Here is a 24564-nt window from a genome sequence, read left to right on the forward strand (position 1 = left end):
CAGAAAATGCGGAGATGTGACTGTTCCAACGGGCCCAAAGCAAACAGCAGCTTTGCACTACTGCAGCTGGTTCCCAAACTTTCCCATATCACAACCCCTTTCTGGGCTCTTGTGTATAACATTTCAAAACACTACACCCCATTCAGAAAAGCTGGCTCTGGGGCTTGGGTGGGATATAAAGTGTCCCTCTGAGTCGGCACAGGCCATTGCACCCGACGTGGCCCTGATTCAAGATAAGGGGACTGAACTGGAGCCTTTGTGACCATCCAGAGCAGGGTTAGCATTGTTTTGAAGTTCTCTAGCAATTGCCCACTCGGGGCTTTATGCTGATAAGCCAATCGGGTGGACTCCTCTGCTCATTTGGGAGAGTGAAAGAGACAAGAGCATGGTGCTGCGCAGCACAACAGAAGCCTTCTGTGTTCATCTTGTTGCCCCCATGGACTCAATTCTTCCCACACTCGCTCTCCACTACCATGCTGAGGTTCCAGAATAAGAAGGCAGAGCTGCCTTCCAGTAGGTGGGAGGGATATTTTTTAAATAGAAACTTCCCTATTTAAAAATGTTTATAATTTAAACTCCATCCCCACCTCTCCAAATTGAAGAGATGCTGCATGACTCTCCACGTGCCATAGTCAGCAAAAAGGCTTCCCTGGGCCTGGGTGAAATGTATGAAGCAAGAAAATCAGAAGTGATGAAAAGCAAATTTGAGGCTAAAACGTCCCATGTAATAATCTAGAGCACTACTGACCAGACTTTTTACATGTAATTTTTACTCAGGAGTCCCTACATCAAAGGGAACAAGTAAAGCGGGGTAAAATCAGCCTGGGTTGTAGTTAGAAGGAATCTCCTCCTGCCAATATCCTGGCACTTATGTGGCAAATTGTAAATTATTGCCAAAAATCTGAGGCCAGAGTCAGTTTTCCCTTCCCCACTTATCGGACTATCATTGGCAGCTTCCTTGTCAAATACTGGGGTGATAGACCCTATATAAAAGCCTGGCTGGTAGATGGACTCACTTGCATCAATGCACTACCTTTACTGGGTCTGTTGATGCAGAGAACTGGGCTACTTTGGGGCTCTTCTGAAATGGTCCCAGGCCTGAGCAGTAATTCATGGGAAAAGCCTGAAGTACAGACAAGTGTGTGCAACTCTAGGATGCACTGTGAGGTCAGGCGCCCTGAGGTCTGCCAGCCGGACAGGCTAGTTCAATAGACAGACACAACACAGTTACTACAGATGCTGCCCACAATACCCCCTCCCCACACTGACACGGTGGGTGGCAGAGGGCCAGGTTTCACAGAGCCTACCTGAAGGAATGCCAGGGGACTATTTATATGTCAGCAGGCAGTTCTCAACAGGAAAATAGAAAGCTTTCCACAATTCAATGACTTCAAACCTAATTGTGCACAGCAAACCTAGTTCCTCTGGAGAGTGGCAAGGAGCACGAATTTAGGGATCATTATGCCCCAGTTCTGAGCCTTGTTAAAGAAATACAGACTATCTGCCCTCCTGATTGCACCCTGCTGGCACAGCTATGCCCTGGAAGGCAACCCTGCCAGGGCCTGCGGAGAGCGTGAGATGGCAAGCTGCAGGAAGAGGGAAATTTACAGGCTTTGCCATACGAGAACAGCCCTTCAGCATAAGCAGTCTAGAAGCCAGCTGAGGCTTAATGCTTGAACAGGGCAATCTGAACCCTAGGGATGCTCAGCAGATTGTGTAGCTCTGGAACTGGGGAAGAAGAGTCCTCTCAGACCCTAGCAGGGGACTTGGTTACATTTCAGCCTGTAGCTGCTCGCTCCTGTGAGCTCACCCATCGCTGCTTAGGCTAGGAAAGCCATCCCAGCGTGCGCTGAAGCAGAACCCAGATGTCACGTGAGACACGGGCAATAAATAAGCACACTTTGTACCTCAAAACAAGAGACTTAGTCAAACTTTAAATATACACAACTTAGTGTTTAAAGTCATATTAGCAAACCCCCTCCCACACACATGCTCTGTAAACATGGAGCATCCTCCCAGGAGGCTTTTTGGACAGTGGACCCTTCCCTCCTCCCAGCCCTAAGAACACAGACAGGTTGCACGAGAAAAGAACATTGGCATGAGTTTGAATGGCTGACGGGAGGTAGGGATGTGCAATGGTAACATGTTGCAGGAGAGCAGGGACCTGGCTGCAGGATGTGATTTGCACACAGCAGGAGCCACCCCCCCCCCCCACGCTTTTGCCCCGTGGGACAGATCAGACATTGCTAGAAAGGGATTTTCCCCAGGGATTTTTAACTTCCCTGTTGCTAATTTGCTCCAAGGGGACAGATGGTCTGGTCTGGATGTCATAAGCCCAAGGACAACACACAGACTTGTACATAACCAACTCTCACAGCAAGATGGACTCGAGTGTGAAGTGTGAACACTAAATAAATGCCAATCTGCTGCCCAAGGCAGCCTGTGCCTATAATTTGGGTTCCCTTTGCCCAGTAGGATTTGGCAAGAGATCAGTAGCTATAATATCAGATCCTCAGTAGGAAAACCAAACCCACCTCAAAACAGATTCCCGCAGCAGCTCAGCCAAGGCCCGCAGGGCATGTGGTTTCAACTGAGGTGCCTAAAGCGTCACCTTCCTTGAAACGATCTTTGGAAAGCTGGCTTCCAGACTGCCTTGCTGGGCCTCCCTCCCCCAGTAGCAATGGGGCTGAGTGGGTGCTATGCTGGGGAAAGGCAGCCAGCATCCTTGCACCTTCCAAGGTACCATTAACCCCCCCCCCACCCCCAAGACACACATACATGTTAAGTGATTGAGCCAGTTACTAGTACATTCATTCACACAGGCAGAGGCAGAGCTTGAGAGGTTGAGTCCATATGGACTCGCTGCCCTCCCTCCCCAGCGTGCCCCAAGCCCTAGTCTGAGCAGTGTTGCAGACTGCCACTGATGGATGACCTGAGCAGGAGGCCAGAGCAGCCAAGGACATATGATTAGCCTTAGCCCTGTAGCACAACCTTAACATGGGGGTATAGTCAAGGGGACTCATCCTCCCTCCCTCCCTGCACTTTGGCAGCCTGGAACTGGCTGTTGTGGACACATTCCCCCTTTCCCCCACACGGGTGGGATCATGCTGGATTGCTATTGTAGGGTTGCTCAGGGATTTTTCTAGGGCAACCCCAGGGATCAAACTGAAGGGAGCGACTGGGGACTCCATTTCCTCATTGTGCCCCACTGAAATACTCCCCAGCAGCACTGGCACTGCCAGCCCCCTTCAGCAGGACGGGGACTTGGCAGCACCAGCAAGGAACAGGGAGACCTCGCTTTGAGCTGAGCAGGCAGTGCCCCTGTAGTGCCAGTCAGTGTCCCTGTAGTGATGGCCTAGGAGTGATGCGCAGCAAACGAGATCCCAGTTCCTCAGTGTCCTGCTGCCCCAGCTGCTACATATTGAGGAAGGAGAAGGCAGAAGGTTCCCTGCTGCCCTCAGAGTCCCCGTGAGCCTTGGTCCTGGCGGTCCCAGTGCAGGGCAGTGTCCTTGGAACATGAGAGGCACATTCCTTACCACCAGAGTTGGCTACTGCTGTGCCTGGAAGGGCCACCAGCTCCATGCCAGCGAACAGAGAGAGGCTCTGAGGGGGTGCGGCTGCCCCCTGCCTGCCATGCAGCATCTGTGCGGGCCCAGAATCCATCCGGGTAGCATCCAGCTGTGGCTCACGCCCCGCGAGTCTGCACTCCACCTCCTGCTGGCACCGACCGCCTGATGCAACAGCCCCAAACTGCTCACAGATCTCCGCTTCTGTGCCCTGCTCTCCCTCAGGGGCAGGCACGGCCACAGGATGCACATCAAATGCTGGGGATTTACATGTCTTCAAGAGGAAAGGGGCTAAGCTCACGGGTTTGAGAACAGTCTCTCCTGCCAGAGGCATGAGGTCCGTCAGCAAGTCACGCGTGTGCTGGGGGGAGCCCCTGGCAGGAGTAGAGGGATCCGTGTCCGGCTGTGATCTCTTGGGAGACGGGCAGCTCCTGCACAAAGCCTCAAACTGCCTCAGGAGCTGGCAGGGAAAGGGAGGAACAAAGCAAGAAGTCAGTGCAGCAAAGCAGGCCTGCCCCGCCACTAACCCCTTCAGAAGGGGCAGCCTTCAGAGGCCAGCAACAGACAGCTGACCCCTGCCAGCCTGCTCCCGATGGGGGCTGGATGGGATTTTGGGGAGCCCTTTTATGCTGACCCCCCACTGCCTGGCACTAACACAGGGAGTGTTGGAGGAGTGTGGGGTGTGCCATGCACAGTAGATAAGACATCAAACTGGTATCCTGCCTGGCAGGATTCAATACCTGATGCTTTGCAGGGGGATCACCAGCCATAACGTACCTGGCCTATTGTGCAATATTTCATTGTGGAGGAGAGAACATTCCTTCCTTCCTGACCTGTGCAGCCGCCAGCTGGTGCCCTGAAGCATGTTGTTATGTCCTCTAGGAGCAAAGTTCAGCCCAGGACTGGGGGTGGGAATGACCCTGCACCCTTTTGTGCTCCCTGCTCCAAGGGAGGGAGGAAGTAGCTGGGTCTGGCCGGGCAGCACAGAGCCAGTCCCTCAGGCTCGCAGGCTGTGCTAAGGTGTGAGTGAGACCCAGGAGTCACCTTTGTTGCTTTGTTGGCCACGGGACCAGGGCTTCTTTGGCTGAGCTGCTGCAGGTGCTGCTGGGTGATCACAAAGATCTGCTCGTGGGCCAGCAGGTCAGAGCACAGGAGGGAGGATATGGCACACATGGACCTCTGGCAAGGACAGAAGAGAGCAGGGTCAGAAGACAGGACCTAAGCCGATACTGCAGCTGCTGGCAGCTCGTCCAAGCCCACAGCCCCAGCCCAGGGAGATGGCTTTAGTGCCATGACACGCACCAGGGCAACTGCCTGCGGAGCTGGGGCTTCCCGATTACCCAGGGCCCAACAGCAGCAGCAGAGCAAGTTTCCCCAGCCTAGCCCAGGCAGGACCAGCTTCAGGGCCCAGTCAGTCAGTGCCCATCCATGGGGCAAGGGGTGCTGGAGCTTTCGCCATGGGAGCCCTTCCCCACTAGGGACTGGGCTGTGCCCCAGCAGTGCAGGCAGATGGGGGCATGAACCAGCTCACAGCCACTGCTGACCCGCACTAGATCCCAGTGTGACCCAGATGGGCTCGTTTCCTGAGCCACATCCTCCCACGGGGCAGCCGGGGAGCCCCTCCACACTCCTGAGGCTTCTCGGGCTGCTCAGCGGGCCCTGTCCAATCTGCCGTCTGCCCGGGCCTGCAGGAGCCGCAGAGCACGTGTGAGCTGGGTGGATGCAGCATCTCCCCCGCGCACCCACCATGCAGACGAGCTCGCTGGGGTCCTGTAGCATCCGGCTCAGCAGCTCCAGCACCACCTCGCAGTTCAGCAGCCCGCACCTGGGGAGAGGGGGCAGCGCCTGGTCATGGCAGCAAATGGGATGCAGCTTCCCAGGCTCACGCAGGGTTGGGCTTGGCATCCTCAGCCTCTCCCAGACAAGGCTGCAGAGATCTGCCCCCCAGGGATTTTCCTGCCCCACCACCTCAGGGGTCGATGGCTGAGCCCTCCAGGGCAAATGGTATGGGGCAGCACCTTGGCTAAACTCCTGGCTCCCCGCTCTGCTTTGCGGCCAGATCCAGAGGGAGGGCAGGGTCTGCCCCATCAGCCAGCCCAGGAAGGGGCAGGGGGCCCAGGGGACACTGCGAGCAAGAGGGCTTTGGAGAACACCCGGCCCAGCCCTCTCTGGCATCCCGGCAGGGGTGAGGAACACAGCCTTGCCCCACAGCCCAGTGCCCTGGCAGCACCACTGCGGGTGTGGAGGAGGGGACGCGGGGGACTCTTACTCTTTGATGAAGTGTTGGGCCTCCTCCCGCATCAAGAAGACCTTGGAGCCCCTGGTCAGCGCACTCACCAGGCTCAGCTCCTGCACGCAGTCGCCCTCCACCCTGCCAGGGGGAGGAGACACCAGCCCCGTTACCTCTGTCCTGCGCGGGAAGACGTGCGCCTGGCCCCACTCCCCGATTCGGAGGGGCAGCGAGCAGGCTTCCCTGCCAGCTCGAAGACCCCGCCCCCTCCAATGAGCCCCACCCCCTCCGATGAGCCCCGCCCCCCATGGCAGGCCCAGAGAGAGCGAGGTGCAGCTGGGCACAGGCCTGGGTGCTAGGCAGTCCTGTGTTCCTACCCCGCACTCCTGGGCAAGTCACCAACCCTGGCCACCAGCCTCAGCACACGGGCAGCCGCAGCAGCCACGCAACAGCCCCAAGTGCCGTCATCTTGCTCCACCCACCCACGAGGGGCTGAAAGGGCCCCCAGGCACGGGCCCCACAGGGTAAATCAGCTCAGGCTGGATGAACCTCCACTTCCAGTGCACTGAGCCGGGCAACTGAAAAATAGGGGGGAAAATGGGGACCCAGCACCCAGGGGGGACACTGAATTAACAGGGCCCAGCGAGAGAGGAGACCATGCTGGGGGGGGCATTAAGGGACTTGCAGGGATACTGGAAAAGGGGGAACCCGATGGTTTTAACCTCGGCTGCATCCCTGCCACAAGCTCAGAGCTCCTCCTCTCTCTCCACCCCGCCCCAGGCCCAGCCCCGGGCCCTCTGGCTCACCTCTCAGTTACGTTCCCCAGCTCCCTGCTGGCCCCCGAGGGGCTGTCACTGCCTGATTTGCTGTAGGAGTCGGAGGTCCTGCTCAGCTCCCCATTCTCCTGCGAGGAGTTCTGGGAGCTGTGCCCACTGTCCGTCTCTTCCCAGCCACCTCCTGCCTGCCCAGGCTGGTGACTCACTGCAGGAGAAACAACAGCAAGAGGGAGTCACCCAGAGCCAGAGCTTCCTGCCTGCTTCAGGGATTGGCAGACAGCTCTGCCACAACCTAGCCTCCACCTGCACCATACGGGCAATGGTTAGCGCTCCATAGGAACCAGGGTTCTTCTTCTATTCCAGGCCTGGATTGTGGAGCAGTGTTATGTGCTGCTAAATGGCAGCTGTGTTTCACCCCAGAGGTGGCTACATTTCAGTGTGGCGATTCCTAGGATTTGCCGAGCATGCGGTGAGCCCAAGGGTGGGAGGGGAGAGGGAGAACAGCTAATGAACATTAGGCATTAGTGCCACTGCATGGAGGAGCATCATCCAGCAGCGAGAGCCGGGAACTGACGGCCCAGACTCCTGGGTTCTGTTCCCAGTTCCGTCACCGAAGCTAACGTGTCCATCTTTAGAGTAGGACCAACCTTCCCCTCCCAGCTGGGGCGTCGGGAGTTCTAATTCAGCAGGGGTGATAACGCGCCAGGGCTGTCTGCGGGAGCTACCATGGGAGCTGCTTTCCATCGCTGCAGCCCCACGCACCTACCTCGCATGCTGTGGGCTGTGGCAGCAGGGGGCTTCTGAGGCACTGCACAGCTTTTACCAGGAGAAGGCGCCGTCACAGGCTGGTAGGCATCGTCCTGCAGCTCCCTGGGGCAGGGAGGGGGGAACTCCGGGCTGGGCAGCACAGCACTGGCAACCACCTCGGCTGCTTTCTGTATGGTGGCAAGCAGGGCCTCGCTGGCAGAGGCTGGGCAAGCACAGGAGAGGCCAGGGCGTGAGTCTCTGTGCTGGGATCAGCCCCCTCTGCTCCGAGGGCAGCGCTGCCACCCACTCTTAGGGCACCCTACCCGCAGGGGGAGAATTAGGCTGGATCCCGTTGCCTGCCAGGGGCTGTACGGACTTTGGGCTGGTGGACAGGCCTCTGCCAGCTTCAGGGAGGCCTGAGCTTCTCCCAGCCCAGCAACCCTGCCCGCTCACTTGCAACAAGTGGTCTCAGAATCCAGCCCCCACCAGGCCTGAGCTCCTGAAATATGCCCACAGCTACTTCCCTAGAGAGCTGCCTAGAACTGCCCCGCACAATTTGGAGCAATGCTAGTTGGCACGAAATGGGCACCTAAGAGGCATCTCAGCAGGGACGCCAAGGACTGAATGGGCCAGGGAGACTGAAGTGCCCTTTCACCACAGCCAGGGACCCTGGGTTGGGGCTAAGGCACAATGGCAGGGGCTGGGCACAGGGGAAGCTCACCCTGCTGCTGGCTGGGCAGTGCCTGCTTTGGGGCTATGGCACTTCAGTCCAGGCCTCTCAGCAGCACGTGAACACTGCCAACCCAGAGTGTTCCAAAGCCACAAGCCAGGCCCCAGACGTCACCAGTTTGGCTGGAAAGTCTGGAGCTTTATTTTCACATAATAAATGTGGGGTTCTTGCTCTTTGCCCTCTGGTTTGTGAGCATGCGGGGGCATTCGGGTCAGGTTCGCAAGATTTGTTCTGCCATGACCAGGGCTAAAAACTGGTTTCCTGTTTTAAATGACTGCAGAGCCTCCTCTATCCCGGGCCCCAGGAGCAAAGGATGCAAGAAAAGCACCAACTGTTGGGAGCAGGGTGACCAGATAGCAAAAGTGAAACATCAGGACAAGGGGTGTGGGGGTAATAGGCACCTATATAAGAAAAAGCCCCAAATATTGGAACTGTCCCCATAAAACCAGCCCATCTGGTCACCCTAGTTGGGAGCCTTGGGATAAACCCCCGAGAGCTGGCGAGGTGGCAGAGGGGGTGGCACGGAGAGGGCCCTGCGGACGGCACTTACGGGAGCCGCTTCTCTCACTCGTGAAGCCAAAGCCTTGCAAGGAGCTGCAGGGGCTGGGCTGGGAGCCCATTCCTATGACCGACACAAAGCATGTTTCAGAGAGGGCACGAGACAGAAAAATCAAGGGTCCCCTTGCCCATTTCTGCACTCGGGGTGCCCGTCCCACTGCCCGAGGGCTGGACACAGCCAACCCCGGCTCTGCAGGGGGCACAGAGCTAGGCAGCAGCTGCAACTAACTTTGGTCTAACTCTAAACCAAACTCGGCCTACACAGCTCTAACCATTAGGTTAGTAGTGGGTGCTGCCCCCTGGTGGGGAAATGCTCGTAGTGCTGGGGAGGCCGGCAAGTGCAGCCCGGAGCCCCTACCCAGCAGCCGCCGCAGGAACACAAGGCTGCAGGGCTCCTTGCTTCTGTGACCTTTAGGGGTAGCATTTTCCAAGGGTCTGAAGGGAGCCCGGTGCCAACTCCCACTGACTCCCCATGGCAGCTGGGCACCTAATGCCCCTTACAGCCCCCACCCCATTTCCTGACCCTCTGTTTGACACGAGTCACTGCCCAGCCCCATGGCACCCACTGGACAGAAGCCACAAGGGCCGTTGCTTTCCCTGTTCTGCCAGCACCTCCATAGCCCCCAATAAGGATGCATTTGTCCTGCCATGCGAGAGGCACTGCCTGAGTTCCCACCCCAGGTTCCCTGGGTGGGTGGGTTGCAGAGGGGCCACAGCAGCTCCACTAGCTGGGAGGATACAGCTGGCAGGGGCAGGGACCGTTCCCCAGCTCTGCTGGCGAGTGGGATTCCTAGGAGGATTGGGAGCGAAAGCAACGCAGGGTTGTTACGGGGGCGAACCAGTGTAAGCAGTGAACTGCCCACGGAGCCTGAACACCCCTCCCCAGGACTCCCCTCATTGACAAGCAGCATTGGGGGGAGCTTGCCCTGCTACTGTCTGAGCTGCACCTGTCCTGGGGATAATGCGCTGTCATCAGTCTCTTCCTCCCCACCCCCAGCACTCATCTTCAGGGCTGCCAGCCCAGCACCTCCCAGCAGTGCTGTGAGCAGGGGGAGGGTGCACACCAGGGGGCTGGTGCTTACCTGTTGGGGGAAGTGGCCTGCAGGGCTGAGCAGAGGGCGGGGGCAACAAGGCATCCGAAAATAAAGCACTGGCCAAGTCCTACAGGGAAAGAATGGACCGTCACAGCAGTGAGAGGGCACCGGGCCCCCAGCCAGCTCCAGCAAATCCCTGGTCAGTGCTTGGAGCAGGAGCGGGAGGGTGCCTGAACTGCCCCGGCCACTGCAGAGTCCTCTCCCCAGGGTCAGTCCCCTGGGTGGGGCAGGGTGTCACTCACCTGTGCTGCTTCTCGGACTTTCTGGTACAAGCTGTTGCCGTGCAGGGGATCTGGCGGCCCCGCAAACACTAGAAGGCAGAGGGTGAGGAAGGGCTGCGTTAGTGCAGCTGTCTAAGGTCTAACACAGCCCGGGCGCAGCTAGAGGGGTGTGCCGGGCAGTCATTATGTCACCCTGCAATACCACCCCCACTCCTGAACCCGCCGATGGCTGCACAAAGCTCACAGCCGGCAGCAGGAAAATCAAGAGCACCGGCGGGATTTGGGGCTGGGAGCCTTTCCCTCCGCAGAGCTTTCCCCAGTCAGTGTGAGGCTGGAACAGTGCTGCCCTCAGCCGGTCTCTCTCCTGCTAACGGCACTGACCCCAGCTCAGCCCCACGGCTGCCCAGGTGCCCTGTTACCTGCTGCTTCCTGGATGAAGGTGGAATTCCTTTTCAGCTGCTGGAGGAACTGCGAAGAGCCGTGCGTGCACACGTACAGCAGAATCTTCAGCACCTGGAGACACAGGAGAGGCTGAGCAGAGTCTGGGCCACTGGAATTGGACACAATGGGACTCACTCGGCTACTGGCACTTCACTAGACCAGAACTGTTCAGGGGGTGATGGAAAGCACCAGATCCAGACTCTGGCAGGACGGGGACCCAGGTGGAGGGAGTGAGTGCAGAGACTTCGCTAGGAATGCCCTGATGCCAGCCTCCCCATTCACACCAAGGGGGTGCTGGTGCCAGCATCCCCGCTGATCAGCCCTGCCCCAGCGTCAGTCCCCGCTTTTCCTGGGAACGTTCAGGTCACAGGCCATTGCGGAGAAAATAAATGAATTCTTTGCATCGGACTTCTTGGCTGACAACGTGAGGGAGATTCCCAAACCTGAGCCATTCTTGTTAGGTGACAAATCTGAAGAACGGTCCCAGACTGAGGTGTCATTAGAGGAAGTTTTGGAACAAATTGATAAACGAAACAGTAATAAGGCACCAGGACCAGATGGTATTACCCAAGAGTTGTGAAGGAACTCAAATGTGAAATTGCAGAACTATTAACTGTTGTCTGTAACCAATCATTTAAATCGGCTTCTGTACCAAGTGACTGGAGGATAACTAACGTGACACCAATTTTTTAAAAGGATTCCAGAGGTGACCTCGGCAATTACAGGCCAGTAAGCCTGACTTCAGTACCGGGCAAACTGGTTGAAACAACAGTAAAGAACAAAATTGTCAGACACAGAGATGAACATAATTTGTTGGGGAAGAGTCAACGTGGTCTTTGTAAAGGGAAATCATGCCTCACCAATCTACTAGAATTCTCTGAGGGGGTCAATAAGCATGTGGACAAGGGGGATCCAGTGGATATAGTGTACTTAAATTTTCAGAAAGCCTTTGACAAAATCCACCACCAAAGGCTCTTAAGCAAAATAAGCATGGGATAAGTGGGAAGGTCCTCTCACACACTGGTAACTGGTTAAAAGATAGGAAATGAAGGGTAGGAATAAATGGTCAGTTTTCAGAACTGAGAAAGGTAAATAGTGGAGTCCGCCAGGGGTCTGTATTGGGAACAGTCCTATTTAACATACTCATAAATGATCTAGAAAAAGGGGTAAGCAGTGAGGTGGCAAAATTTGCAGATGATACAAAACTACTCAAGATAGTTAAGTCCTGCAATGACTGCAAAGAGCTACAAAAGGATCTCTCAAAATTGGGTGACTGGGCAACAAAATGGCAGATAAAATTCAATGTTGATGAATGCAAAGTAATGCACATTGGAAAACATAATCCCAACTATACATATACAATGATGGGGTCTAAATTAGCTGTTACCCCTCAAGAAAGAGATCTTGGAGTCATTGTGGATAGTTCTCTGATAACATCCACTCAATGTGCAGCGGCAGTCAAAAAAGCAAACAGAATGCTGGGAATCATTAAGAAAGGGAGAGATAATAGGACAGAAAATATCCTATTGCCTTGATATAAATCCATGGTACGCCCACATCTTGAATACTGTATGCAGATGTGGTCACCCCATCTCAAAAAAGATATATTGGAATTGGAAAAGGCTCAGAAAAGGGCAACCAAAATGATGAGGACTATGGAACGGCTGCCGTATGAGGAGAGATTAATAAGACTGGGACTTTTCTGCTTGGAAAAGAGATGACTAAGGGGGGATATGATAGAGGTCTATAAAATCATGACTGGGGTGGAGAAAGTAAATAAGAAAGTGTTATTTACTCCTTCTCATAACACACGAACTAGAGGTCACAAAATGAAATTAAGACAGCAGGTTTAAAACAAACAAAAGGAAGTATTTTTTCACACAACACACAGTCAACCTGTGGAACTCCTTGCCAGAGGATGTTGTGAAGGCCAAGACTATAACAGAGTTCAAAAATGAATTAGATAAGTTCATGGAGGATAGGTCCACAATGGCTATTAGTCAGATGGGGTCCCTAGCCTCCGTTTGCCAGAAGCTGGGAATGGGCAATAAGGGATGGATCACTTGATGATTCCCTGTTCTGCTCATTCCCTCTGGGGCACCTGCACTGGCCACGTCAGAAGACAAGATACTGTGCTAGATGGACCTTTGGTCTACCCCACTAGGGCCATTCTTATGGAAGTCCCAGCACCCTTGAGCTCTTGCCTCCCTCCTGCCTGCACACTAAGGACGGCCCCTGGTGCTGCGCTCCCCCTGGCAGCGCCCAGCTGTCCAGTTACCTTCAGCTTGACGTGACAGGAGTTAGTCTGCAGTCGGTTCAGGAGGTGCTCCAGGAGGCACTGGCTGCTCCCTGGGGAGTCGTGGGAGATCTCTGGGAGGGTGCAGTGTTAGGGAAGTAAAAAGAAAAGGAGGACTTGTGGCACCTTAGAGACTAACAAATTTATTTGAGCATAAGCTTTCGTGAGCTACAGCTTACTTCATTGGATGCTCCAGTCTTATTTCTAATGAGCAGCCGATGTCAGGTTAAAGGCCGAGGACTCCAAGGGTCAAAAGATCCTGCCAGTCCCTGAGCCATTCCAACTCCTTGATGGCTGCTAATGCAGCCTGATCACAGCTAAGCAAAGAGCAGCAGGTCTCCCCTCCCCACTTCCGCCTCACTGAATCCCCGCCCCACTCACCCTACTGTGTAGTCTCTCTCCACTCCCCAAAATACCAGGGTCTTAAACCTGCTGCACCTGCCTCCTCCAGCTGGGATTCTCAACAGAACAGTCTCTCTAGATTCCCTGCTCCTTGCACCCAAAGATCTCAGAGCACTCTGCACACGTCCATCTGTCTCTCAGTATCCCAGGAAGAGAGTCAGGCCTGATTTCTCTCCTGAGGCTGAGCTGAGGCACAGGGAGGTGGAGTATCAGAGCAGGGAAGAGAACCCAGATCACCAGACTGCCACCCCACTGCCCCCACTCTAACCACTAGTCCATGCTCTCACCATGGAGTGTGATTCCAAAGCACTAGTGATCCCTGCTTTTAGTAACTATTACCCAGGCAATGGAGATATCTGACACTAGCCTTGAAACCTGCGACAATCTCTTATAGCAATTTTCTTGCACACAGCTCCAACTCGGCATTCCCAGCCTTACACTGGCAATAAAGGATACTTGCAATTTCCTCAAACAGGTACCCAGGGCATGGGATATCGTCATCCGAGGTGCCTTTCATCAGAGTGGGCAGCTGAAAGAGACCAAGCCAATGCTGTCCAATCAGAGGGAGAGGGGCAGACCCATCCCAGGGAGCCACCAAACCTCATTTCGACATCTCACCCCAACTGTTAACGCTGTCCCCAGGTACACAAGATATCAGCTGGAACAGAACATCTGCTCCCGTCCCATCCCCCCCACACGCTCACAACTCCAATGCGCACTGTCCATGTGCTGAAGGCACTGTCCTCACGATCCAACCGAGACATAAGAGAACCTCCACGCCCCTTATAGCACAGTCCTGGGGACAAGCAACTCCCTCAGCTCTCTGCTGCCATCATTAGCTGCCTCCTAGGGAAGCTAGGACAGCTGGTTTGGGAAGGATGTGGTACACCACACCCTACGAGATGTGAAGCCTAGAGAAATGTTGGTCAAAGCCTGGCTCCACGGAGACTCCAGGTCCCAGGCTCTGCCACTCAGACCCCGAGGGAGCATCACATGCTGGGCCTAGGTCACCTCCAAGCTCCCACCCCAGGAGAAAGCAGCTGCCTTCTGCTCCACTAGGGGCTCGTTACTGTAGGTCCAGGCAAGTTGCCAGCACAATCTCTCCGATGGGCAAAGTCTGGACAGGTCCCCTCCTGTCCCAGCACCACCAGGGGTCACGTGGGCCCTGGATCAGAGACTTCCCACACTCAGCGCCTGGCCACACAGGAGGATGCAGCATGCCCCTTAGCCCTCCCACAGCGGGATCCTGAACTCGCTCGTGTGGAGTACCAGGCCCGGCCGACTCGGACACAGCAGGCTCGATTTCAGGCTGTCGCCTGGGGAGAAGGGAGTTTAACTCCCACCCTGGGGGCCAAAGGCCTGTAACGACCCAGCTCCTCGCAGCGTGACGGCGGAGCTGGGAGGCGCACGGCCACCCCACACGTCCCTCCTCCCGGGCGCCCCGGGACAGCCCGAGCCGGGGCCGCCCAGCACAGTCACTGGGGGGGCAGGGGCAGCGCCACGCAACAGCAGGGGTGGTGACATCACTGCAGCGGGGGGAAGAGTGCAGAGACGTCACATCACCTCACGGGGGAATGACGTCACAGAGGCTTAGGGTCGCGGTGACGTCACGCGAACGTGGTGGCGTCACCGCTCTGGACCCCCCCCCCCCGCGCGATTCTTCCCTGGCCCAGCCTCCGACCCGTGATCCCATAAGGCGGCTGAGGCCGACCCTGCGGAGGGGAGGAACAGCGGCAGCCCCCGCCCCGGTCCCGGTACCCGGCTCAGGAAGCCCAACCGGTCCCGCAGCGGCGCCGCCATGATTCTCTCTGCACCCATCCCGTCCTCGTCTTCCCGCCCCAAGACCACCCTGCCCGCCAATTAGAGTGAGCGTTCCTCCCAGCTCAGCCAATCAGCGCCAGAAAAGGGTGGGACCCCAAGAAGCGACTGACGCCACCTGCGCAGGCATGAGAGAAGGGTAGTAAATAACCGGTAGCTCGTCCAATCAGAAGCCCCTGTATCGGAAAAGGAACCAATCAGAAGGAACAAGGAAGGTGGGCGTTATTCGTAACCAATCCAAAGCCTCGTCAGGGTAGGACAGGGCTATGAGAAAGCGAGATGGGGCGGTGCTTAGTTGAAACCAATCCAGAGCCTAGGGCGGTCTGATGGACAGGACACTGCACCTCTCAGAGGACAGCACCGGCACGTCATTAGCCGTGCCCAATGGGAGAGCGTTAGGAGGCTTGAGGAGCAGCGAAAGGAGCCTATCAGAGCCCGGCTCATCATGGCGGCGCCCAGCGAGTAGGGACCCGGCGATGTCAGGCCAGGGGGTCTGGCTGCGAACCCGGGAGCGGCTGCGGCGCTTCCCCGAGCTGCTGGCGGGATGTGGGGACCAGGTGGGGCGGGGTCTCCTCAGCCCCTGCTCGCCATGGGCCCGGCTCAGCCCCAGCGGCGGGAAGGGACAAGAGCGGGGGGGGCGGGCAGAGCAGGCGGGGGGGGGAACATGAGCAGCAAGGGCCCTGGGCGGGGGGGTCCCGGGCACGGCGGGGGGGGGTCCTGGGCAGAGCGAGCGGGCTGGGGGGGACAAGAGCGAGGAGGGCAGGCGAGGGGGGACATGAGCAGCACGGGCCCTGGGCGGGGGGGAGGGATAAGAGCGGGGGGGTCCCGGGCACGGCGGGGGGGGACAAGAGCAGGGAGGACAGGCGGGGGGGAACATGAGCAGCAAGGGCCCTGGGCGGGGGGGGCAAGAGCGGGGGGGTCCTGGGCAGAGCAGGCGGGCTGGGGGGGATAAGAAAGGGGGGGGCAGGGCAGGTGAGGGGGGACAAGAGCAGCAAGGGACCTGGGCGGGGGGGGGACAAGAGCGGGGGGGGTCCTGGGCAGAGCGGGCGGGCTGGGGGGGATAAGAACGGGGGGGGGGGCAGGGCAGGCGAGGGGGGGACAAGAGCAGCAAGGGACCTGGGCGGAGGGGGGGGAAGGGACAAGAGCGGCGAGGGCCGCGGGCAGGGCCGGGGGGGCCGCAGGCGGGGCAGCCCCCTTCTCTGGTCCCATCCAGGCGCTGCGGGCGACCGGGGCAGCGGGGCCTGACCTCGCCTGCTCTGGCTGCCGGGGGCGGTGGCTCCTATGGCTCCCTCTGCTTTCAGGCAGCCGCCTACGGGAAGTGCGTCGCTGCGACAGCAACCGGCCAGGCGATACTGCGGCAGGGCGCCTGCAGCAGGGAGTTCGAGGCGCTGAAGAAATGCTTCGCCCAGGCGGTGGGTTGCAGGGACCAGCTGTCCACAAAGTAATGGGGGGGGGAGAACCCTTCTGGTGGGGGACCCTGGCCTGGCACGTTCAGTGCTATCGCGCTCGTACCATCTTTGGGGCAGGGCCTAGACAAAACGCGGGCCTGGGGAAGTAATTCTCAACCCTAGGACTCATGCCCGGGGCACCTGACATCTGATACATCAGGCAGGACCACTGCAGAGCCTTTGCAGGGTGAAGGATAGTCGTGCGGATTTGGGATAAGGAAAGCTGTTAATTTTTAGCAGTGACTCAGCCTGTTACAGTCTGCGCTACAAGATAACGCTGCGTCTAAAGACTCAGGAAGTTGTGAGAATGAACGAATGTTTGAACCACTCTGACACCATGGGATAGGACAAGTACAGAAGTAGACAGGGGCTGTTTCCCCCTCCATGGTGATAGTTTCTGATGGGCAGTGGGGGTGTCTTATCTGGCAAAGTCCTCACAACAGAGCAGAAACTGCATTCTGTAAACAGAAAACACCAATCTTCTTCCTCCTAGCTTATCTGACTCACTTCTTTTCACAGGCAAAGAAGACAATGAAGTGAAGGCAGTGGTAACAATGCAAGGGGGACTGGAATCTAGATTTACAGTTCCTGGCTGGTATCTGTCCAGCTGTAATCAAGTAGTTCCAGGACAGAAGAATCTGCATAATCTAGAATTAAATCAAAGAAATGGGAGCCTAATAATGGAATAATCAACTCTATTTCATACAACCTCCTCCCCCAGCTATTTCAAACAATGCATGTAAATAGATGTTTGGAATCTTTTTTTAAATAAAACTCAAATCTGAGTCAGTGTTTTAAGACCTGCTCTTTATTCTACAATTTAACTATGCAGCCTGGAAAGGGTAGCAAAAACTGCACTAAAACTAAGCTTCTATTCTAATAAGTGGCTACACTCCCTTTGTTTGCTGCAGTACATTTAGCCTACTCTCAGATGGCCCTATTGTTATAGATTTTTGTCATGTGGCTGTCCGGAGAATTTAGGATTCCATCTCCCCTTCCCACACAGTCATAGGAACTGGTAGGGTGGGCAGAAATACAGAATAGGTCACTTGAGAGAGGGTTCTGCTTTAGCTCACAGGATTTCATTATCTCTGCCCATATTATGACTAATGCTTGAATTCAGCTAAAGCCATGGTATGCGAAAGAGCTGCCCCACTCCAGCTGGGAACCTTGCTGCTAAACCTCCACTTCCCATGTGAATACAGGCTTTCAGACTGCAGCTTTGAAAACCTAAGCACTGAAACTGCTAAGAGGAGGAAAGAAATGGACCAAGTTGGTTGGCAGTGTATGCTTCTCATCCCAGCTCAGGTCAATGGGTCATGTTAACCTCAAGGCTCCCAGGCTGCTGTGGCCCACAAAGTCGCGTAAGGACACTGTTTAAGTTTAGAGGGTTAAGCATAGGGCTAGGGAAGAAATGCTGAATACTAGGATAAGTAAATCCAAGTTGCAGCTTGATAGAAGGAAGGGAGGTGCTAGCTAATGAAGAGCAGGGATGATCCTTGTCACTGCTTGGGGCATGAGCCCACTGGAAGCTGCACCCCACTTCACACTGCACTCACCCTGAAGCTAAACAATCCAAGTGGCATTTCATGAAATCTCCTATTTCAGGGCACATAGGGAGACCCTCCCTTCCCTCACAGCAAGGAGGAGCCCTGCTTATTTTCTCCAGCCACTAGCTGCAGCAATGGCAGGGGGGATGCTTACCTGGCAGGGGAGATACCAGAATGAGCAGTTTCCTTAAGGATAAGTGCAGAGCACATGCAGGGCTTCAGTTGCACCACTCCCATCCCATCCCAGACAGCAGAAACTGTCCCCCAAGGGCCAGGAGCAGCTTACTGTTGCTCCTTACAGCAAGAAGAGTTCAGATCAGAATGCTTTAACTTATTTTATTGATTTGCCTGGCTTGGCCACTCCTCTGCTGTTCCCCTGAGCACTGCAGATACAAGTTGGTCCTAGCATGGAGAGGTAATGAAGTTCCCTGCTTTTGTCCAGCTGGGAATGTCTCATTCACAACAAAAATGCATCAATACTGGCCAGTTCCAGGTGCTGAGGAATGTCAGAATGATCTTTGGTCACTTTGTGGGTGGCAGGCACCTCGACAACAGCACGTGGTCACCCTAAACTGCTGCTCACATGGTATAAGAGAAACAGTGCTCCCTGTGCCAGGCAGGTTCACAACACAAAGCTGACAGAGGCCAGGGGAGATCACTGTGTGCAAGCAGGGCTGAAGGGGTGTGTGTGGGGAGTATTTAATTCCCACCCCAAGAGCTCCTTTATAGCTGCAGCAGGGGGCAGACTCTAGCTTTGGCCACTAGCAGAGAAGACTACTGCACTGAAAGCATGGGACCAGCAGTCTAGTGCCTGACCTGCGCATCTGACTTTCATAAATGCCAACAATCCCACGGAGGCCGTTCTAGAGCCTCCTGCTCCAGAGCAGCATTTACCAGAGTACCAGATATGGGTTAATTGAGACAGGGTAATGGAGGAAACTCTAGCTATTGCAATCCTGTCTGCAAATGCCCCTCCTGAAGACATACAGCTGCCACAGAGATTTAAGCACTTCAAATAATTGGCTGACTTTAAAGACAAGACCCAATACTCTTCTTCCCTTTTAGGAGCTCAGAGTTCTCTTGTCTGAAGTTAGTCACCCCCTAGTGTTTCTCCTGGTAACCAGCCCACATCTCAACAGTTACATAGTTCCCGCTCCCAAGAGGTTAATCTGATATGAACTAAATGAGGATGAGTTACCAAAGGATTCCAGTATAAAAAATACAGACAAAACCCGACACTGCTGAGGGCTACAGGCTCCTGGCAGTGTGCATTTCAATCAATCATTCTAGTGAAAGCTTGGGGATTTTTTTCTTACATTTGGCAATCAAGGTCTCTCATTTGCTACACTTTAAAATTTACTACTGATCCCCACCTCTTGGACTCTTGAAACAAACCAATTCTCTTAAGCGTTTCCTTCCTCTGCTCATGTATACATTACCCAAGAGTCTTGATTACCGACCTCAATGGATTTAATCACATGTTGAAGAATTGCTCTGGGGGATACAACTATACCAAACATGACATGAACTCTGCAAAGGGAGAAGAGAGGTAGGTACGATTCTGAGCCAATCCCCCATGACACTATCCCTTCAAAATTACAGTTTCATTCCCTGATATCTGCTGCTACTTGCCGCAATTCTCAAGCTGTTTTGAGAGGGGAAGCAGGGAGTCTGCAGTTCCCAGCACAAGCCCCTTAATGCACTTTGGGTGGGAATAATCCTGTAGTTAAAAGCACAATCTGAAATGTAACATCCAAGGAAGAGAAGAAGGCAAAGCTCTTCATTATTGCTAGTATGTGGCCAACTGAATGATCCCTGGGAAGAAGACACAGCACAACAGTAGCCGTTGTGCCTGTTTAAGGCAGCATCTTACATTAACTACACTGATATTCCTAGCACAAACTTCAACCCAACCACGTAAGGCTGACAGAATGGCTTCCCATTGAGAAAAACGTACCCCAACAATTGGCTAACCCAGTCCTAGCGGACGTATTTTCAACAGACTGCAACATTGCAGGAGAAGTGGAGCCATGGCGAGAGCTCCCCCTCTTGAAGCCCAGATACGTTGGACTAAGCAACTCAATGCACTTACTGGAGAAACATTTACAAGGAGACGGTTTGAGCAGCCTGGGGACGTGCCTCGATACTGAATGGGGAAATTGGGGCAGGACGGACAAGGCAATTCAACATGAACCAAACAGAACAGATCCTTTGGGAATGGGGAGGATCTTCAAAAGCCAGAGGGCAGTCAGAGCTTCTCTTTCTGGGTCACTGACTCTCCAATCACCCCAATGACAAACACGGGCAGGACGTTAACACTGAAGTAAATGGATGGGCCATGGCAGCCCCCAATTCCATGGAGAGAGTAGTCTGAGGTCAGAATCAGCCCAAGGACTGTTGGGGCCCAGTCCAAGTGAAGTGCTGCTGGGTTAGAGTGTCAGCAGTTGCGTATGCAACTGGAGTCCAAATGGTTGCTTGCTAAACTGAACGTTGGATACCGCAAACGTTAGGAATGATAACGGCTTCACCACCAATACAGCAAGGCCAGGTCTCCTCACACCTCCTCCTCTGCCATTTGTTTGATCTGCCGACTGTGAACCACCTGCTGGACGCCTTCCACTGCCTGGTTTAATCGCGTCTCCAGGGCGCTGCGGAGGTCGTTCACTTTCACATCTGGAAGGGGATTGAGACCAATGATGACGCCTTCCCTCGCCACAGTCTCCTCCTCCAGGTGAGGCGGCAGGTCCCGTCTCCTTCTCCGGAGGTCCAAGTCAGCCTGCAGTTTCAGGTCCCGGTTTGGTTTGACATTCTCCTGGTCTGGTTTCTGATCCACAGGGTGGGCTGCTCCCTTCTCGCGCTTTAAGGCAACGTCGTTCTCAAAGGCATTCTTCTCAGCAGGATCTTTGAGAAGTTTTTCATCCAGGACCTTTTGCTTGTTCAAGTGGCTTCCCTGAGGATCCTGCTCCACATCCACTGCCTTTCCCCGGAGAACTTCTTTCTTAGCCTCCACTTTGCCAGCCTGATCGACCTGCTGCTGTTTGCTGCCAGCTCCATCGGCCTGGTCATCATTTCCAGTTCCCGGATGCTCCTGTTTATGCTGCACGTTCTCCACCACTTGCAGTTTATTTGAAGAGTCCAATGGAAGTTTCAGATCTTTGGGCTCCTCTTTATTTGCTAGTTTGGCTTTAGAGTCCACACCAAAGACTCGTTCTGGACCCTTCCCTGCTGCCTCATGAGCTTTGACAGCCCTTGGCAGCTCTCTCTGGGTATCAGCAACTGCTCCTGCCACCACCTCTCCAGCTTCCAGTGCACTCTTCTTCTCCTGGCCATCTCCCACAGCTTTGGCTTCATGGCCTTCCCCCAATTCCTTGGCTGCGGGCTTCTCTGGATGGTTTCCTGCTGCCTGGACTGCATGTCCGACATCATCGGCATGTTGTGACTCATCGCTGTGAAGTGGATCCCCTAAGTTCTCTAGAGAGTTTTTAACTTTGTTCGCCTTGTGTTGTGGGACCTTCCCACCCTTAGGAAGAGCCTCAGGAATTTTAGGCCCAGCTACACTGACTTGAACTGGAAACTTCATTCTAGGTCTGTGCCCAGCCTCTTCCAGATCATCCACATTCCCTTGGTGTCGCTCTACTAAGTTACCAGGCCGATTGCCAGGCCCTGGCTGAGGAGGCTCCAATATCTCCTTAGGGAGGTGCTTTGCAGCAACATCTGCTTTATCATCTCGTTCCTCTTCCTCTTTGTTCTTTGCAAGAGGCAGACCAGGCTCCTGTGGTATTTCTGCTGCAGAAAAATAAATGAAAGCTCTTTTTAGTGCATGCCCAACAGCAGTTCTCCCTTCTCCACAGTGCACCTGCATGTTCTTCAGACCTGCCAACGTGCCAACCCCAGAGCATGGCAGGTGTTCTCTAGCCATGGCCTTACCTTGCTTTGGCTTCTCATCACCTCCCTCCTCCTGCCTCTGCTGATGCATTTCCTTATGCTGCTCTTCAATCACAGCGAGCAGTTTCGCCTGCTGGTCTAGTAGCTGCTTTTGCTGCACCTGCTGTTCTTTAATCACTTGCAGCAGGACGGCATGATCAAGCACCTTTGTCTTCCCAGCTTCTAATGTGGAAAAAAAAAAAACACACCGGGGGCGGGAGGAAAAGAGAAGAAAATGAAGCTTGGAGCTCCTCACACTTCGGGTGGTTATTGGGAGGAGAGGGATAGGTGGGTACATGCTTCTTCCCCCAAAAACAACGCTTGCACACAGTCTAACCAAGTAACTATTCATTTCAGTAGCTATCCTTCTCCATGGGCCACACGAGACCCTCTTCCATATCTGTGACCTGTGTTTTGCTGTCATACTTCTTGACCATAGCCTGACTGCAATTCCCTTCCTCACTCCTCAGAGAAGTCCCATTGCAATCAGGGGGAGCAAGGACATGGCAATAGGCACTCTATCAGCAGCACAGAGATACTCCACTCAACAGGAGAGCTGAAAGCTCACAGCAGCCGGACGCAAATAAGTGTGTGTAGGGTGAAGGTGACCGCCACCACAGGACAGGGCTGTCTGATCGCTCCCCTCCCCCTCCCACATACAACTTCTTCAAAAGGAAAGCTAAGGGCTCTGCAGCTAACCTGCACACCCAGAACAGAGAGTGGCAGAAGCTACCATGGCAATGTTTTGGAGGTTGCTTTTCACACAAACAGGGCAATGTTTTGGAGGTTGCTTTTCACACAAAAGGCCAGGAAACTCAGCGTAAGACCGACCAGTGCACTTGTATTTATCCTGGAAGGGGAGAGGTCTCTGAAGCAAGGTGATACAGAGATAAGGGACGGTCAACAGCTAAACAGAATCAAAACAAGAGGACTTCTACTTTTTAAAACCATTCTATAATCCCCAAAGGGGCTGATGGGTAGATAGGCAGTTCTGATTGCTCTCAGGGTCTGCGATTACCTCTGCAGGGGCTTAACATGGTAGTTCTAGCTTGGACCCCTGGAGAGAATTCATCCATTTTAGTGGGTCTAGAACATTTACTCCTAGCTACTGGTGAGCAAAGACTTATCGTTCTGGGGCCTTCTGCTGAGCGGGAGCCAATGCCAGGAGTCCAGCAGCTCATCTGAACCCTACTGAGAGGGAGCCCAGCCCAGGGAGCCTACCAAAGCATTCACACCCAGACGTGGAGTATCTGCACAGCCTCCAGTGCGTGGCCTCTGATTCTAGCCTCTCAAATGGACATGGGTTGGGAAAATGCCCCTCTCCTTTACCCAGACCTGACCCTGTGCTTTTATCCTGATCAGGTGAGCGATGTCTAACAGCAGGCACATGCTCTGAAAGACCCAACACCACTGCAGTCTAAATCACGGCATGACCCAGGAGTTTCGCTCAGGTTGAACTGTCATGGGGTTAAAGGCTGCATGAGCCAATTTACAGCTTTGTGGAGAGGGTGGAGGGAATAGATTGCCAGTCTGAACTGGAGTAAATTTCATCCAATGAAATCTGAAGTGACCTAGGTGCAGTAAACTGGTGCTCACAAACATGCCAGTAGAGGACGTAGCAATAACGTATCAGAAGACAGTATGTTAAACCATGACGAAAACCCTGCTCACTAGCTCTGCACAGACACAAACACTGGGGGAAGATATGGAGAACACACTGTTACTATTTGAATTTACGAGTTAGTTTAGTGGTCAGAAGTCACGGCCTAGCAACACGGACTTGATTTGAGCCAGGCACTATGCAAGCTACATGCAATGGGCAAAACAAGCAGACACCCTGTCTGTGGGGAGACATTACGACATCTTTCTGCTTAGGAAATGCACCACTGCATATACTGTACAGTGCAGACCTGTCCTGTGCTTTTGCCCCACCCCCGACACGCCTAGTGGCATTTCTCCAAAACTCTCTGGGAGTTTCCAGAATATTGTGCCCAAAGGAATTCATGGCAATGATTAACAGCCTGTAAAATGCCATTTAAATCAAAAAGGGAAGTTGTCCTGCTAATAACCCACAAGGTGAATAAAGGGGAATATTTTCGGTGCACAGCAGAATGCTATAAAACAAGCAGCAACTTTGGAATTTCCCCGTATATTCCCGTTTACAAAAGCTCCATTATGGGCGGGGAAGTGAAATCACTGGAGGAGTGCAGTTTCCTTCCCCCCATGGCTGTTTACTTTCAGCACTTTGCTCAGCAGTGCAAACAGAAGTCCTTTCTACTCTCACTTTCTGGGGGCTACACTCCACTAGCTCTGCATGGGTAGCAATGCTGAAGGAGAAGGTTTCAAGCCAAATCAAACTGGTTTTCATGGAGATTTTTAAAAGCCTATGTAACTCCTCTCAAGCTTTTCACACACCCTAAACCCCGCTGGGCTGCTCTCCCGTCACACTCCCTCTGATCTGACAGAGTGGAGGGAAATGTGTCAGACCCTGACTTGCTTTGGGGGGGGCTTAACACACCTCTGATCAAAAATATTGTAAGCAATGTAACAAAGATGTGCAGAGGACTTGGGCATCCTGAGGGGCCGCAATTCAGGAGCTGGGGAAGGAGAGCCCAGAGAGAGGGTACTGTCAGTAAGGGGCATCCATGCAGCAGGATTGTGAGCCCTGGCTGTAATACCAACATTTTCCCATTTCTTTAGGTGGGGGATTCAGCTCTGTACAGAGGAACGGGACACTTCCCACACACCCTCTTACGTGCCATT

The 24564-nt window shown here is 54.3% G+C and overlaps 3 protein-coding genes across 13 annotated transcripts in view; 1 reads left to right on the forward strand and 2 right to left on the reverse strand.

The window, feature by feature from the left end:
* Positions 1-1603: 1603 nt before the first annotated feature.
* TEPSIN (TEPSIN adaptor related protein complex 4 accessory protein) lies at positions 1604-15152 on the reverse strand. 6 transcript variants are annotated; one of them, XM_043497562.1, is made up of 13 exons: positions 14998-15152; positions 13518-13590; positions 12642-12733; positions 10342-10435; positions 9944-10011; positions 9690-9768; positions 8600-8671; positions 7339-7542; positions 6603-6777; positions 5836-5937; positions 5313-5391; positions 4611-4745; positions 1604-4026 (listed from the first exon to the last, which is right to left on the reverse strand). In XM_043497562.1, exons 1-13 carry the CDS (start codon positions 15007-15009, stop codon positions 3415-3417), a joined length of 1797 nt encoding a protein of 598 aa, XP_043353497.1. In that variant the 5' UTR covers positions 15010-15152; the 3' UTR covers positions 1604-3414. The 6 variants fall into 6 exon arrangements, with proteins under 6 accessions (XP_043353497.1, XP_038228183.1, XP_038228184.1 ...); XM_038372255.2 differs by having other exon boundaries at positions 14820-15001; XM_038372256.2 differs by lacking the exon at positions 14998-15152 and adding an exon at positions 14743-14769.
* A 53-nt stretch (positions 15153-15205) lies between these two features.
* Positions 15206-17112, forward strand: NDUFAF8 (NADH:ubiquinone oxidoreductase complex assembly factor 8). Of its 2 annotated transcripts, XM_038372261.2 has the most exons (3): positions 15265-15436; positions 16181-16320; positions 16847-17112. In XM_038372261.2, exons 1-3 carry the CDS (start codon positions 15356-15358, stop codon positions 16860-16862), a joined length of 237 nt encoding a protein of 78 aa, XP_038228189.1. In that variant the 5' UTR covers positions 15265-15355; the 3' UTR covers positions 16863-17112. The 2 variants fall into 2 exon arrangements, with proteins under 2 accessions (XP_043353500.1, XP_038228189.1); XM_043497565.1 differs by lacking the exon at positions 16181-16320 and having other exon boundaries at positions 15206-15436.
* Positions 17113-18199: 1087 nt separating this feature from the next.
* SLC38A10 (solute carrier family 38 member 10) overlaps positions 18200-24564 on the reverse strand; it is a 49490-nt gene continuing 43125 nt past the window's right edge. For 3 of the 5 annotated variants that reach the window (XM_038372249.2, XM_038372251.2, XM_038372253.2), the window contains 2 exons: positions 21805-21984; positions 18200-21663 (listed from right to left, as the gene is read on the reverse strand). In XM_038372249.2, coding sequence (XP_038228177.1) covers positions 20432-21663; positions 21805-21984 — 1412 coding nt within the window. In that variant the 3' untranslated portion in view covers positions 18200-20431. The remainder of the gene's footprint in view (positions 21664-21804; positions 21985-24564) is intronic. The other 2 variants (XM_043497560.1, XM_038372250.2) reach the window with 2 other exon arrangements.

The sequence above is a fragment of the Dermochelys coriacea genome, chromosome 14, assembly GCF_009764565.3.
Source record: "Dermochelys coriacea isolate rDerCor1 chromosome 14, rDerCor1.pri.v4, whole genome shotgun sequence".
Taxonomy (NCBI): Eukaryota; Metazoa; Chordata; order Testudines; family Dermochelyidae; genus Dermochelys; species Dermochelys coriacea.

Excerpts from the sequence above, each read along its gene's own strand:
- TEPSIN (XM_038372255.2), bottom strand. The coding sequence starts at position 14,879 with ATGGGTGCAGAGAGAATCATGGCGGCGCCGCTGCGGGACCGGTTGGGC. Across the intron at positions 9,769-9,943 it reads AAGTCCGAGAAGCAGCACAG|GACTTGGCCAGTGCTTTATT; the intron begins GTGAGTGACACC and ends CTTTCCCTGTAG. Across the intron at positions 7,543-8,599 it reads GAGTGAGAGAAGCGGCTCCC|CCTCTGCCAGCGAGGCCCTG; the intron begins GTAAGTGCCGTC and ends GTGCTTGCCCAG.
- NDUFAF8 (XM_043497565.1), top strand. The coding sequence starts at position 15,206 with ATGGACAGGACACTGCACCTCTCAGAGGACAGCACCGGCACGTCATTA. Across the intron at positions 15,437-16,846 it reads TGGCGGGATGTGGGGACCAG|GCAAAGAAGACAATGAAGTG; the intron begins GTGGGGCGGGGT and ends TTCTTTTCACAG.